This window comes from Mobula hypostoma, chromosome 5 (assembly GCF_963921235.1).
Source record: "Mobula hypostoma chromosome 5, sMobHyp1.1, whole genome shotgun sequence".
NCBI classification, from domain to species: Eukaryota; Metazoa; Chordata; class Chondrichthyes; order Myliobatiformes; family Myliobatidae; genus Mobula; species Mobula hypostoma.
Window position 1 is genome coordinate 135,001,671 of NC_086101.1, and position 15,414 is coordinate 135,017,084.

Genomic DNA, 15,414 nt, shown 5'->3' on the forward strand with positions numbered 1-15,414 from the left:
AGCCTCAAGATTCAGTGAAGTAAATTTAGGACAGAGGTGAGGAGGAACTGCTTTTCCCAAAGAGTGATGAATCTATGGAATTCTCTGCCCAATGATGCAGTGGAGGCTACCTCAGTAAATATACTTAAGACATGGTTGGATAGATTTTTGCATAGTAGGGGAATTAAAGGTTATGAGGAAAAGGCAGGTAGGTGGAGATGAGTCCATAGTCAGATCAACCATGATCATATTGAATGGCGGAGCCAGCTCGACGGGCTGGATGCCTACTCCTACTCCTATTTTTAATGTTCTTATTAACAAAATTAGATATAGTTACAGAGAAGATGGAGCTTTCACCCTGTGGAAATAATTTTTGAAAATTATGGAATGAAATGAAAATAAATACCAAATATTATGTGGAAATAATTTGATATTGTATCAATATTTACAGTAACTTTCATGACTGTTCATAAAATGGAGGGGAAAGTGAGCTTATTAAAATAATACATTGAAGGTCCTCCTCAAATTACTAAAGTAACAATGAGTTCAAATTTACTGACCAGATTAACAAAAGTATGCACCTCCTTTAAACAACCACAATAACTCAGTGTAATCTCTTATCATTCCAGCCAACATACATAATAATCAGGTACAAGGTCAAGTTATACACAGTTAATTAAATACTCAATTGAGTTTGTTTCAGTAACAAGAACAAATTCATTTACGAATTCCATTTTCCCCATTTTACTGTAAAAATACAAATTAAAGGCAAAAGGTTCGGTGTCAAATGTATGCAAAGTTAAATTAGCTGGTCAAGTGGTTATGTTCAATCACAAAGTCATAAATCAACATTGTGTACTGGCAAGTGAAGACAGCTGTTTTGATCAGAGATTAAAGTTTGGACTTGAGCTGGGTCAACAGCTTTTCCAGTTTGATAGCAAGAGTCATGTCCCCTTTTATCTTCAGCTTGCCAGACATGAATGCCAGGGTTGGTTTCATTTTACCTGAAAGATGGACAAAGATCATGCTTTAGTAATGAACAAAGACAGATTTGATTCATTACACAAAATTCATAGCCCATGGAAAGGTTCTAATCCGATGCTAGTATTCCCTCCCATCTTCAAGAAATTTTCCTGCTTTCTGTTTTGTTATATGTTTACTCAGTCTCTTTCTTAGCTCTTTGCCTCAATGTGGCTGTAACTTTCAAATTCTGTGAGTAAACAAGTTCCTTCTGAACTTTCTTCAGCATAATTCTACTTATGATCCCATGTTCAATCTTATCCACATATGAAAACATTATTTTAATATCCATCCATCAAAGCACATCATTTTCAAAAGATTGCTATTGCACCATACTCAATGTTGTCTTTTCCAGACACAAGAGTCCTACACATATGGTCTTTTTATTGTGTGTAATCTGAGTCCTGGCTTCTTTACAATAAACAGACTGCTGCATGGAACTCAGCGGGTTAGGCAGCATTTGTGGAGCAAAATGGTCGTTTTCCGCATCAAGACCCTCCTCTGAAATGGGTGATTGATCTTCACCTGAAATGTCGACTGTTCATTTCCCACTGATGTTGCCTGGTCTAGAGTTCATCCAGCAGTTTAATATTTTTATTCCAGATTCCAGTACCTACTGTCTTTTGTGTCTTTGCAAACAGTTGCATTGTTTCAGGCCGAGGCACCGGCACTGTTCTTCCCCAACCTGTGGTGACGCTGGTTGTGTTGCTAAGGGAAGATCAGCCTATTTTCCCATTATTTATGTCTCCAGCTGTGTCTGATCAGAGTTTGAATTCTCAGTCAGGCAATTAAATTGAGATATGACCATGAACTCAGTATCACAAATGTGTATTGAATGGAGATGTTCTGCAAACTGTTTATCCAATTTACTTTTGGGCTCCCGAATAAAGAGGTGACCACAATATGAGTAGCAAATATAATTAGAATAAGTAAGGAAATCGTTATTTCATTAAGGAGAACTTCAGTCTCTGGATGGTTGAAAGGCTAAAGAGAAAGGAAAAGGTGTCTCTTACACTTTTTATGTGAAGATTCCCATGGAAAGCTGAGAGATTATTAAGCATGACTGAGCAGCAGGTTCGTATGCCATGGAGATAATAGTCCCTCGAGAATGGTGAAAGTGCAGGAGTAAGATCTTTTCAGCGGCAATATCATGCTGGGGGTGCTAGGAATAAACAAGGATTCTCTGTTAAATGTGGCATACCTAATATGGAAAGCAAAGGATGGGCAAGTACAGGTTAGAGACAGTCAAGGCCCCATTCACCATGGTGGAGCTGCTCTTCATTGAAGGAAGAAATATCAGAAGACAAGCTAAAGGAAGTGATATCATTAGAACAAATGCAATTGAGATGTTGAAAGAGGCAGATCAAAAGTTAAGTCTTTTGATGGGCACAAGGTGGATATTCATCCATATTCTTAGAAACAAAGAAGGAAGAGTCAGGAAAAGCTGAACTACAATTATTATATCATGTTTGTATGCAACATTTGCTATTTTGTTGTGCATCTTTTTTCCCAAAGGTGAGGGGCAGGGGTAAATCAAATGAACATTTCAAAACTAAACTTGACAGATCATCATAAGTCTTGCTCAATACCCTTTCTGAATAACCTACCTAATGAGAATTAGACCAACCTGCAAAGATTTTAAGTTTTCTTTATCATGTAACAGATCCTTCCATTCATATGCTGCATTAACAAGCTGCAGACCTGTCTTGTCAGGTACAAGTCCTCCTCCAATCCTACATCCCTCTGCAATCTCTGTTCCGATCCAACAGTCATTACTTTGATATTGTCAGGCCTGTCTTCAGCAGGAATGTGTCCTCAAAACCTCTCCATATCTGTCTCTCACCTTCTCTTTACTCTACAACCCATTCTTCCCACCTCCATCCCACCACTTTTAAGATTATTCTTAGTTTCCAAATCTTTCATCGAACTTTTGGAGATCTATCATATTATCTCCCATACAGCTCAATATCAATTTTTTTTTAAATATTTAGAGATAAAGCATGGTAACAGGCCTTTCCATCCCAATGAACCTGCATCGTCCAAAAAAACCTAATGACCCATAAGTCTTTGGAATGTGGGAAGAAACTGGAGCACCCAGAAGAAACATACATCGTCACAGGGAGAATGTACAAACTCCTTACAGACAGCGGTGCAAATTGAACCTGGGTCACTGGCATTGTAAAGCGTCATGATTTTGTTCAATAACTCCCCTGTATGTACCTTTGTTTTATTGAATTAAATATGATATGCCATCGAAGTTCAAGCAGTAATTGTTAGGCATGTTACGACGGGATACAGTCCCTAGGCAGGTCATGAGTCATACACTGCCCATGAACTGTTTTTATGACAGCCCTTTATATAAAGGCTCACCTGAAAACATTTTTACAAAGTCCTCACTGCTCATACTCATCTGTACATCCACTTTTCCTGGAAAGCTTCCTTTGCCAGCGCAGCCACTTTCATTTTTCAGATCAATGTACCAGGTTCCTGGATGATCACCTGCTCAAGCAAAGGACAAAGATCTAATTAAAAGACAAACAACGGAAATATGAAGTGTTCCATGTAAGGTAAAACAAGACAAAAATGTACAGAAATACTGATATAATTGTGTCCCAGGTAGTTTAAAAGAGATTCACTAGGTGAATTTCAGGGATGAGAAGCTAAAGAAATTAGATCTATAACATTTAGAATTTGAGAATGAGAGTGATCTTAATGAAGCATACAAGATTCTAAAGTGGTGCGGCAGTGTTAATGCCAATGTGTTTCCATAGAAGGCAGAGCAGATGTGAAGACTTCTCCCTCGATGGGAGAATCTTAAACAAGTGGACATAGCTACAAGATTAGGAGGTGGTCATTTAACAGTGATGGGAACTTCTTGCTTGGGGTGGAGAATTTCTGAAATTCTCTAAATGGGAATTGTGAAGATTAAATCAATGAGACAGTTAAAGATGAAATAGATTAATATTTTTGAAGATCAGGGAACTGAGGGGTATCAGAAGCTGATACAAAGGAGGGGACAATGCTTGGTGTAGTTTAGTCATGACCTGAAGGAACAACAGGGTGGGCTCAAGGAGTCAAGTGGCTTACTCCCATCCTTATATCCTGATATTGAATTAGTAATTCAGGGAGACCTTTATGGCTCCATGTTGTAACATTATTGTGAATCAAATGAGCAGGTGTATCATGTTATTGGTAATAAAATCAAAGAAGAACAAGGTACAACCTTGAATTAACTTAAGATGAGGTTACCACATTGTTTTTGGATGATTCTGAAAATTGTCCTCGATATTTGCAGTAATAAGAGAGTTCAGTGAGTTATAATGTTCTGGAATGAGCTGACTGAAAATGAGAAAGTTTCAAAGGAAACTTTGAAATGAATTGGATAAGTACTTCAAATGAAAATGCCTATGGGGGATGACAAAGGGCAGGACAAAAGAGATAATGCATGGCTGGTGAAACTAATCAGCTCTTTCAAAAAGATAGCAACACACATAAAAGTTGCTGGTGAACGCAGCGGGCCAGGCAGCATCTCTAGGAAGAGGTGCAGTTGACGTTTCAGGCCGAGACCCTTCGTAACTGAACTTCCTTCAGTTAGTCCTGATGAAGGGTCTCAGCCTGAAACGTCGACTGCACCTCTTCCTAGAGATGCTGCCTGGCCAATGCGTTCACCAGCAACTTTTATGTGTGTTGCTTGAATTTCCAGCATCTGCAGAATTCCTGTTGTTTGCACTTTCAAAAAGACAGTAATGTAGCTGTGGTCCAAATACATTCCTCTTCTGTCATATATTTTTCTCCATATTTTCAGAACTTAGACAGATAAATAAAACTAGAGGTTTGGCATTATAAAAGCAGAAGGATAAACATCTTCAGTAAATTGAATACACAGACCAAATGGATACATGAGTGAAACTCATAGCTGTAATAAGATGAAAATTGAAAATCTACACTTGAGATACTCCATGACACATGAAGGGAGTTAGACACCTTTTGCTGCACGATGAAGGAGTAGTTCATTTGGTGGTTGCCCCATCAATCAGCATTCCTGTCACTTCTCAGGTGATGACTTCATCACATTCCAAAGGGATAGAAGATAACTAATGATCTCATTTAACCCTTATTAACTTTAAACACTGTGAAATGTTTTATAGTATTGTATTTTCAATTTTTATTTGTATTTGTTGATTAAATTAAATCATGCCAATTACTAACATTGGCCTGTAAGACTACACACCAAGTTAAATTCATGGAAAAACACAAAGCAACAATTAGAACATCTATCTATATACAATTGACCTTCTATGTACAAATGGTCAGCAAAATTCATTTGTTCAAGTTAATGCAAAACAAAATTAGATACCCAATTTGTCTTAGGAAATAGGCTAGGATTGGACAAAAAAAACACAAATGAAAATATCATGATGGACATTAATTGATTAGATTGGAGAAATTACCATTAAGAAAATGGAAAATTGTGAAAAAGAAGTGTCTTTTCAGCTTGACTCTTGTGAATTCCTGCACCAGTTTCAAATACCTGAGGTGGTCAGAGAGGAAATCCCCCCAGAGTACCTTTTACTTTGTGCAGCCTGATTTTATTCTTTATCAGCCTTGAGCAGGAGACAATGAGGTTGTAGAAGATGGACGAGATCTTTAGTCATGATACTTATTCCACGCTATTGTGACAAGGGACAGGTTTGATAGATCAGTCGTTCCTTCCTGTCACATATCTCTGCTCCTATCCCACAGTCCAAATCAATTTCTGTCATTCTTACTTTACTGTAATACCTGTGGTTTCAAATAAAACATAAATAACTATAAAGATGCCTGATACAGGAACTGGAATAGGACTTGTGAAAAATCAAGCCTATAGTCAAAGTAAAGGAAGAAGATTCTCTGTTAAGTTGTCAGTTCCAAAATAGTTAACATCCTGAAATAAAATTTGACTTCAAAAAGGCTAGCAGAAAACTTCCACAAGTCACTTTACCTGACAATTCAAACTGATAAACCCCTCCTGTGGATTTTACCACATCGGCAGTGAGCGCTCCCTCAATAGTCCTGAAAGTATCAGCAACAGGTCCTTCAGATGTTGCTGAAACTTGCTGCTTTCCAGCTTCAAACACAGGAGTTCCACCTACAAAGAAATATGACTTTAATGTCTAGAGTTATGCCTTGTTAATACATATAGACCGAACATGAATCACTGAAGATAGGACCCACAAAGCAATCCAGGTCATTGACTTTGTTTGTAATATGCCTGATCATTGGAATCCATTATTTTTTCATACAGTAACTTGATCCTGTCGATCTCTTATTTGGAAGACTCCCAAAAAATACTAAATTGCTTTCAGTTTAGCTCTCAGGGTGGTTATCTTGCAGCCAAACTACATATCCCAAACCCCCCAAACTTTGCTGTACTGAAATTCGATGAGCGCAATATCCCACGGAAGCTGTTTGCAGTCCTATCAGCCATTTTGAGATGTGAGTCCCTCTCCATGACAGCCACAGCAACTCTACAGTAGGCTGCCATAAAATGAAGGGACAATGTAGGAAAGGGTCTAGGAAGGGGAAAACCACATATTTTCCTTCCATCTGCCCACACACCACTCCTCCCCATTCCCAATGATCCAGACATGTCTCACTGCTGTGCTCTGTGAGCTGCAGGTTTACATTGTTGCCACTCTAATGAAAAGCTACTGTAGGCACTTGTGCATAGCACAAGATCACTGATCTGACATCGCAGAAGAGTTATTCTAAATTGTATGACGAACAACAGACAGCAGGGTTTCATTCCACTTTCACTGTGAAGGAAATACTCAGGCTGTAGGTTGCACACATTTGCACCAATTTTCAACTGATAATGGAAAAAGAAGCATATCACACTCTCATGATGTTGAACAAATGATACACACATCAAGGTGAATATCCGCTCAATTTCACAATGGGCAGCACATCAAAAACCACAGAATGATTTTTATGTACATTTTAGGCATTAAAAAACAGGCACTAATGAGGTAAATTTCCAGCCAATAATATGCCAAATCAAGGATATTATACTGAATTTAGTCCAAACCTCAGCATATTTTCAGATGGATGTCAAGGCGAAGGAGGACACTTATGAAATCCACTGCCACAGACAGCTGTGCAGGTCAAGTCATTGAGTACATTTAAGGCGGAGGTTGATAGGTTTTTGATTAATCAAGAGTGTCAAAAGCTACAGGTAAAAGACAGGAGAATGGGATTGAGATGGATAATAAATCAGCCATGGTCAAATGGCGGACAAGACTAAGGGCCGAATGGCCTAATTCTGCTCTTGTGTCTTATGTTCTTATGACAGAAACAGTTCAGAAATGAACAATATCCCAGCCACTGCACACAGCAAAGATGGCGAAGGACAGAACTAATCTGGGTGTACTCAATTATGTTTGGGCTTTATAGGATAACTATGGAGAAAATAACTCCAACAGTAGGTGGTCAATTATCAGGTGATTATCTGAGATGATTCAAAAAAGAATCTGAAGGAAGATCCATAAATATTATTCTCTTTCTTTGCAATAAATTATAATGATCTGAAATCAACTTTCTGAAATAGTGGAAGCAATTTTAATTGCAAATTTCAAATAGAGATTAGTATAAATGACAGGGCAATATTGCAGGACTATGAGGAAAAACATTAAGCTCTTTCAAACATCTACAGCGGCATAATAAACCAACAGGCCTCCTCTGTGTTAAATGTTTTAACAATAATCATAGACCTGTACACTGCAAAGTTTTTAGCTGTAGATATTAACGATAAAATAATTCAAGTGATGGTAATAAGAATTTATCATCTTTCTATGCTCAACCACTGAACAGTGATGACGTACAGTTCATGGCTCAGGAATTGGGTCCAGGGAGGTCTAAACTGTCCAGCAATCATTCTTGAACAACGGGCAGACCAAACATTGGAGCACGGTCTGCCTCTCATACCAACACCGGGTCTTAGGTGTTGCAGCTATGCCCATTTCATCATGTTAGCTTTTGACTAGCTGACTCTAGGGGAAGGATGGGTCAGGGGTATGTAGGTGGTCCATTTCTCAATGTCCCTGCACAAAGCTACCCAGTGACAGTGGTATCGAAAATATGAAATGCAAAGCTCATCGACCGCTCCAGTCCTGGAACAAATCAATGAAAACTGTTGCCACAATAAGAATTATTTTAATAAAATAATATTCATTTTTCTCTTTGTCAATCTTTCTTCCCATCTTCCTGTATCTATGCAGACTATTTTGTTCTTCATGGTCCCTCTGTTCCTTTGTCTTTAATTCTCACCCATAATCCCACAGCTCACTGAAGTATCTGACACCCACACTTTGAGGAAACAGAGCAACAATAGATTCAGTTCTAATATTCATCAGTTCATCTAGATGTCATATCAGCTGAGGGAAAGCATTGAAATACAGGAAATATAAGGAACATACCAAATTCTTGCATCTTCTTGCTCAGGCTTTCAGGATCCTCATCCAAAAAGAAATCAGGTAATAGTGGATGGCCTGTAAATTCAGATCAGTGTAATTGAAGTCTTATCACCAAGGGTTTAAAGTTTTAACAATGGTGTGATTTAAATCTCTGGCACATCACTGGGACGTCAGAGAAACATTCATAAACCACTTATTGAAGAGTAGAACAGGAGTTTCACTAGTCACAGATTGTTCATTTTTAGTTATAGAATTGTACAGCACAAAAACACGTCATCTGGCTCACCATGTCTATTCACTGTGTACATCCCTTCCTGGCTTAACTTCCCAAAATGCATTATTTTACACTTGTCCAAGTTAAATTCCACTTGCTATTCCCTTGCTCATTTTCCCAACTGATTAGATCTCGTAACCTCAGAGAACCTTCTTCACTGTCCACACCACCACCTCATCTGCAAACTTGCCATGCACAGTACTGTGCAAAAGTCTGATATATAGCTAGGGTGCCAAAGCCTTTTGCACAGTACTGCAGTAATTTTATGTATTGCACTGTACCGTTGCCACAAAAAAAACCCAAAAAAGACAAAGTTCATGACATATGTGAGTGATAATATACTTGAATCTGATATGGGCCTCTACTGTGGGAAGAGGGGAGAGAGAGAGGGGAATCATGGTTGGGAAAAGGGAAAGGGAGAGGGAGAGGGAAGCACCAGAGAGACATTCTGTAATAATCAATTAACCAATTGTTCGGAATCAAATGACCTTGCCTTGTGTCTCAGGGATGGGTGTGTCAGAACCAGTGCCACCCCCGCCCTTAATACTCCTTTTTTGCCACCTGTCCCACCCCCCCCCACAGCACTCCACCCTCGCCATTCCCAACATCCGCCAGATTTACAAACTTGCTCTCTGCTGCACGGTGGCAAATGCAGTATTGTGCAAAAGCCTTAGGCACATATCTGAACCATTAATATACAGTATAAAGCAAACAATAAAGGATCCAGCATCAATCCCCATGACATGTCACAGGTCACCAATCTGAAAAACAACCCTCCATTACCACCAAGCCAATTCTGTACCTAATTGGCTAGCTCACACTGGATTCCATGCGTTCTAGCATTCCAGACCAGCCTCTCGTGCAGGACCTTGTGAAAGGTCTTGCTAAAGTTCATGTAGACCGAACCTCATTAATCAGCTTCAATCTACTAAAAAAAATTCAATTCATGAGGCATGATTTCCCATGCACAAAACTATTTTATCCTTAATCAATTTCTTGCTTTGTTAAATATAAGTAAATCCAGTCTCTCAAAATCCCTTACAGTAAATTTCCCACCCCTGATACAAGGCTCACTGGTCTGTAATTTCCTGGCTTATCTCAGCTACCCTTCTTCAAGAAGGACACAACATTAGGTATCCTCACATCACCTGTGGCTAATGACTCATTTCTGCCAGTGCCCCAGCAATCTTTTCCCTTGCTTCCCATAAAATCTTTGGATAAATCTGGTTAGCCCCTGATGATTTATCCACTTCTATGTATTTCAAGACCTTGAACACTTCATTATATTGATATATCCAGGATATCAATATTCCTTCCTCTGAACTTACTAGCTCCTATGAACTTCTCCGCAGTGAATATAGACATAAAGCATTCATTTTAACACCTCACCAACTTTCTATCCCTCCACACATGCACACTGATCCTGAAAAGAGTCTACTGTCTCTGTAATTACCCTTTTACTCTTAAAAACACTTACAGAATCTCCTGGGATTTTCCTTTATCTTGTGTAAGGGATATATCGTGACCTATTTTCCCCTCCTAATTTCTTTCTTAAATGTGCTTCTGTATCTCCTTCCTCAAGAGACTTGCTTGATTCCATATACCTATAGCTGACATACACCTTTTTTCTGACCAAATTCTTAATATCCTTCATCAACCAAGGTTTTCTAATCTTACAAGCCTTCCCAACAAAAACATGCTGACTCTGAGCTCTTCCTACCTCACTTGTCAGATGTCCCTTTACCTGTAAACAGCCTCTCCCAATGAATTTTGATAGTTCTTGCCCGATGCATTGAAATTAGCATTCCTTCAATTTAGGACTTTAATATGAACACCAGTCCTACTGTTTCAGCAATTAGCTTGAAACTTAGAAAATCATAGTCACTGATCCCAATGTGTTCCCTCACTGACATATCGACCATTTGCCCAGGCCCATTTCTAAGAGCTGGTTAAGTGTAGGTCTATCTACATATTGCTTCAGAAAAATTTCCTGTACACACTGGACATATTCTGTCCCATCTGCTGCATAGCACTAACTCAATATTACGGAAATTACCTCTCATTACCTGCTCACTTTAATCTCTAGACTTGCTTCACTTTTCTCATCTGATACACCACTATTTTAGGTTCTATACCCCTGCCATAATAGTTTAAACCTTGTTGGATAGCAGGAGTAAATCCCCTTGCAAGGATATTGGTTTTCCTACAATTGAGATGCATCCTACACCCCTTAAACAGGTCATTTGCGGTTATAGTAGATCTGTGTTTCACTAGCTTCTGGTCTAGTAATGCAGGAATATTTAACATTTATATTCTTGGTTCCAAATCCCTCTCTGGCCTCACATTAAATCAAGTGTAACCTCCCAGAATTGCACCATCATCCTCCCCACCCCACCCAATGAGATGTTCCTTCAGTGGTGTTTCCTTATTTCTCTTGTGGTCCACTGGTGTATGATGCTTCAGTTCCCAAGGCCTCTAGCTCTAAAAAGCTACAGTCAGCCTCTCTGCCACAGCCCGCTCTAAACTGACCTCTTTGACAAAGCATTTCATACTCTACAGCAACACATTACTGTGTAGTTAATTCTGTTTATTTTGTCCAATGTTACTCCTGAGAACCACTTAAATATGTTTTACCTCATAAAATTTCCTGTATAACTGCAAGCAGTCACATCAGTGAGGGACTTATGTGATTTGATGATCTGCAAATGATGAGCTACAAGTTTAAATAAAAATAAAGTAAACCCAAGTGGATGCAGTAATGTTTCACAGCTTCCCTTAAAAAAGCAGTAATCTCGCACCATCACAGTGAAAAACCTCTTCTGTGTTAGTGAGGGCTTTCTATGTAAATGCTCCAAAGAGTCTGACCTTCAGTCTGCACTCATTGGGGCTTTGTTATTTTAGAAAGATTTTTATTTTCATTCTTTGTTCAATCACTCTAGGACATAGGGTGAATGAGCAAAGAATGGAAATAAAAATCTCTCTAAAGTAATGAAAACAATTTTATTCTAGCCTATCATCTAAATTCAGAATTTTACAAAGCACTCTTTCTAAATCCACACATAGTGACTACCCAATTCTATATATATTTGTACCAGAGTACTTCCAATCTAACCTTTCAATGTGGTTTTCTGCAAATGGCTAAGCCACCAACTTCAAGGGCTAAATCTTCCACTCGGCACAAGTGCTTAGTCAGGACTTCCATGTTTCTTTGTGGAAGCCCCAAGTCAGTTTGGCACTGGTTTCTGCTACGCCACCAACACTGCTAGTTGCTTCCGCACCACAGCTCCCCACCGAGTCTTGTACAGTAATGCAGCTGCAATTCTACTACATGAACTTCAAGTCCCCATTGCCTGTCTCTTGTAATAAACCCAAATGTCTTTCAATTTTAATTCTTATGGTCAGGAGTGGTGATATTGTCTTAAGCATGAGGCACATTTATTATTATAAAGTATCAAATATAAAAACGAAGGGAAATTTTCAGGCTGTTTTCTGAAGGAACTCAAGCTCTGCAGAATTACCTGAATTGATAAATACTGTAAAATGGTTTTTATTGCTGCAAGTAAAATAATCAAAAATGACTCATCCACAAATGAACCTGATACTTCTATAAGTAACGTAAAGTCCAATGCCTTTTACAAGATTTGATTCCACACCAATCACACATCTGCTCTTCCAACTCAGCAGCTGGCTCATTATATTTGAGTTGCAAACAACAGGAATTCTGCAGATGCTGGAAATTCAAGCAACACACATCAAAGTTGCTGGTGAACGCAGCAGGCCAGGCAGCATCTATAGGAAGAGGCGCAGTCGACGTTTCAGGCCGAGGCCCTTCGTCAGGACTAACAGAAGGAAGAGTGAGTAAGGGATTTGAAAGCTGGAGGGGGAGGGGGAGATGCAAAATGATAGGAGAAGACAGGAGGAGGAGGGATAGAGCCGAGAGCTGGACAGGTGATAGGCAAAAGGGGATACGAGAGGATCATGGGACAGGAGGTCCGGGAAGAAAGACGGGGGAGGGGGTGACCCAGAGGATGGGCAAGAGGTATATTCAGAGGGACAGAGGGAGAAAAAGGAGAGTGAGAGAAAGAATGTGTGCATAAAAAAGAGTAACAGATGGGGTACGAGGGGGAGGTGGGGCCTAGCGGAAGTTAGAGAAGTCAATGTTCATGCCATCAGGTTGGAGGCTACCCATACGGAATATAAGGTGCTGTTCCTCCAACCTGAGTGTGGCTTCATCTCTACAGTAGAGGAGGCCGTGGATAGACATGTCAGAATGGGAATGGGATGTGGAATTAAAATGTGTGGCCACTGGGAGATCCTGCTTTCTCCGGCGGACAGAGCGTAGATGTTCAGCAAAGCGGTCTCCCAGTCTGCGTCGGGTCTCACCAATATATAAAAGGCCACATCGGGAGCACCGGACGCAGTATATCACCCCAGTCGACTCACAGGTGAAGTGATGCCTCACCTGGAAGGACTGTTTGGGGCCCTGAATGGTGGTAAGGGAGGAAGTGTAAGGGCATGTGTAGCACTTGTTCCGCTTACACGGATAAGTGCCAGGAGGGAGATCAGTGGGGAGGGATGGGGGGGACGAATGGACAAGGGAGTTGTGTAGGGAGCGATCCCTGCTGAATGCAGAGAGAGGGGGGGAGGGAAAGATATGCTTGGTGGTGGGATCCCGTTGGAGGTGGCGGAAGTTACGGAGAATAATATGTTGGACCCGGAGGCTGGTGGGGTGGTAGGTGAGGACCAGGGGAACCCTATTCCTAGTGGGGTGGTGGGAGGATGGAGTGAGAGCAGATGTACATGAAATGGGGGAGATGCGTTTAAGAGCAGAGTTGATAGTGGAGGAAGGGAAGCCCCTTTCTTTAAAAAATGAAGACATCTCCCTCGTCCTAGAATGAAAAGCCTCATCCTGAGAGCAGATGCGGCGGAGACGGAGGAATTGCGAGAAGGGGATGGCGTTTTTGCAAGAGACAGGGTGAGAAGAGGAATAGTCCAGATAGCTGTGAGAGTCAGTAGGCTTATAGTAGACATCAGTGGATAAGCTGTCTCCAGAGACAGAGACAGAAAGATCTAGAAAGGGGAGGGAGGTGTCGGAAATGGACCAGGTAAACTTGAGGGCAGGGTGAAAGTTGGAGGCAAAGTTAATAAAGTCAACGAGTTCTGCATGCGTGCAGGAAGCAGCGCCAATGCAGTCGTCGATGTAGCGAAGGAAAAGTGGGGGACAGATACCAGAATAGGCACGGAACATAGATTGTTCCACAAACCCAACAAAAAGGCAGGCATAGCTAGGACCCATACGGGTGCCCATAGCTACACCTTTAGTTTGGAGGAAATGGGAGGAGCAAAAGGAGAAATTATTAAGAGTAAGGACTAATTCTGCTAGATGGAGCAGAGTGGTGGTAGTTCCACATCCCATTCCCATTCTGACATGTCTATCCACGGCCTCCTCTACTGTAGAGATGAAGCCACACTCAGGTTGGAGGAACAGCACCTTATATTCCGTATGGATAGCCTCCAACCTGATGGCATGAACATTGACTTCTCTAACTTCCGCTAGGCCCCACCTCCCCCTCGTACCCCAGCTGTTACTCTTTTTTATGCACACATTCTTTCTTTCACTCTCCTTTTTCTCCCTCTGTCCCTCTGAATATACCTCTTGCCCATCCTCTGGGTCACCCCCCGCCCCCCGTCTTTCTTCCCGGACCTCCTGTCCCATGATCCTCTCGTATCCCCTTCTGCCTATCACCTGTCCAGCTCTCGGCTCCATCCCTCCCCCTCCTGTCTTCTCCTATCATTTTGCATCTCCCCCTCCCCCTCCAGCTTTCAAATCCCTTACTCACTCTTCCTTCTGTTAGTCCTGACGAAGGGTCTCGGCCTGAAACGTCGACTGCGCCTCTTCCTATAGATGCTGCCTGGCCTGCTGCGTTCACCAGCAACTTTGATATTTGAGTTGCACTCTCTTTGAAACTGGGCTTCTCAAACCCTCAGAATGACTGAGATCATCAATAGTTGAATTGCAGACAGCACAGATATTCAACTCTGCTGAAGTCTTAATTCTTTTTATCAATTAATTAATACTTAGTTTTCATGGAGCTTCCGCCCCCCTCCCCATTGCTACAGATGGAGTCCTCACTTGCCTCTCTTCCATTTCCCGTACATCAGTCCTCACCCCATTCACCACCACACCGATAGTCATTAGAGGGAGAGAGTTCCCTTAGTCCTCTCTAGCCACCACACCAGGCTGTACATCCAAATATCATTCTTATCATTCTCCACAGCTTCTGCCATCTCTTTGTGACTCCCCTATCCACTCATCCTTCCCACCAATCCCCCTCTAGGACTCATAACTGCAAGTGCACTAAGTACACACCTGTCCCGACACCTCCTCTCTCACAACCGTCCAGGTGAGGCAACCATTCACATGTGAACCCATCGGTGTTATTTACTGCATCCGCTGCAGCTTCACCTACCACAGTGAGATCTGATGCAGATTGGAGGACAGCTTCGTACAGCACTTTTGCTCCTTCCACTGTCCCATCCAAGATCTCCTGGTGGCCAGCTATTTAAGTTCGATTTCCCACTCCCACACTGACATGTCCGTCAACTGTCTCCTTCACTGCTGTGTTGAGACTATAAACGCAGATAAAGTGAACAGCACTTGATATTCCACCTTGGAAGTGTCCAACCTGA

At 41.1% G+C, this 15,414-nt stretch overlaps 1 protein-coding gene across 1 annotated transcript in view; it reads right to left on the reverse strand.

Annotated features, from left to right (window-relative positions):
* Nucleotides 1-391: 391 nt before the first annotated feature.
* Nucleotides 392-15,414, reverse strand: part of hsdl2 (hydroxysteroid dehydrogenase like 2) — a 164,622-nt gene continuing 149,599 nt past the window's right edge. The window contains exons 8-11 of the mRNA XM_063048957.1: nt 8,454-8,525; nt 5,981-6,127; nt 3,370-3,498; nt 392-983 (exon numbers count right to left, since the gene is read on the reverse strand). Of these exons, the coding sequence (XP_062905027.1) occupies nt 871-983; nt 3,370-3,498; nt 5,981-6,127; nt 8,454-8,525 (461 nt within the window). The 3' untranslated portion in view covers nt 392-870. The remainder of the gene's footprint in view (nt 984-3,369; nt 3,499-5,980; nt 6,128-8,453; nt 8,526-15,414) is intronic.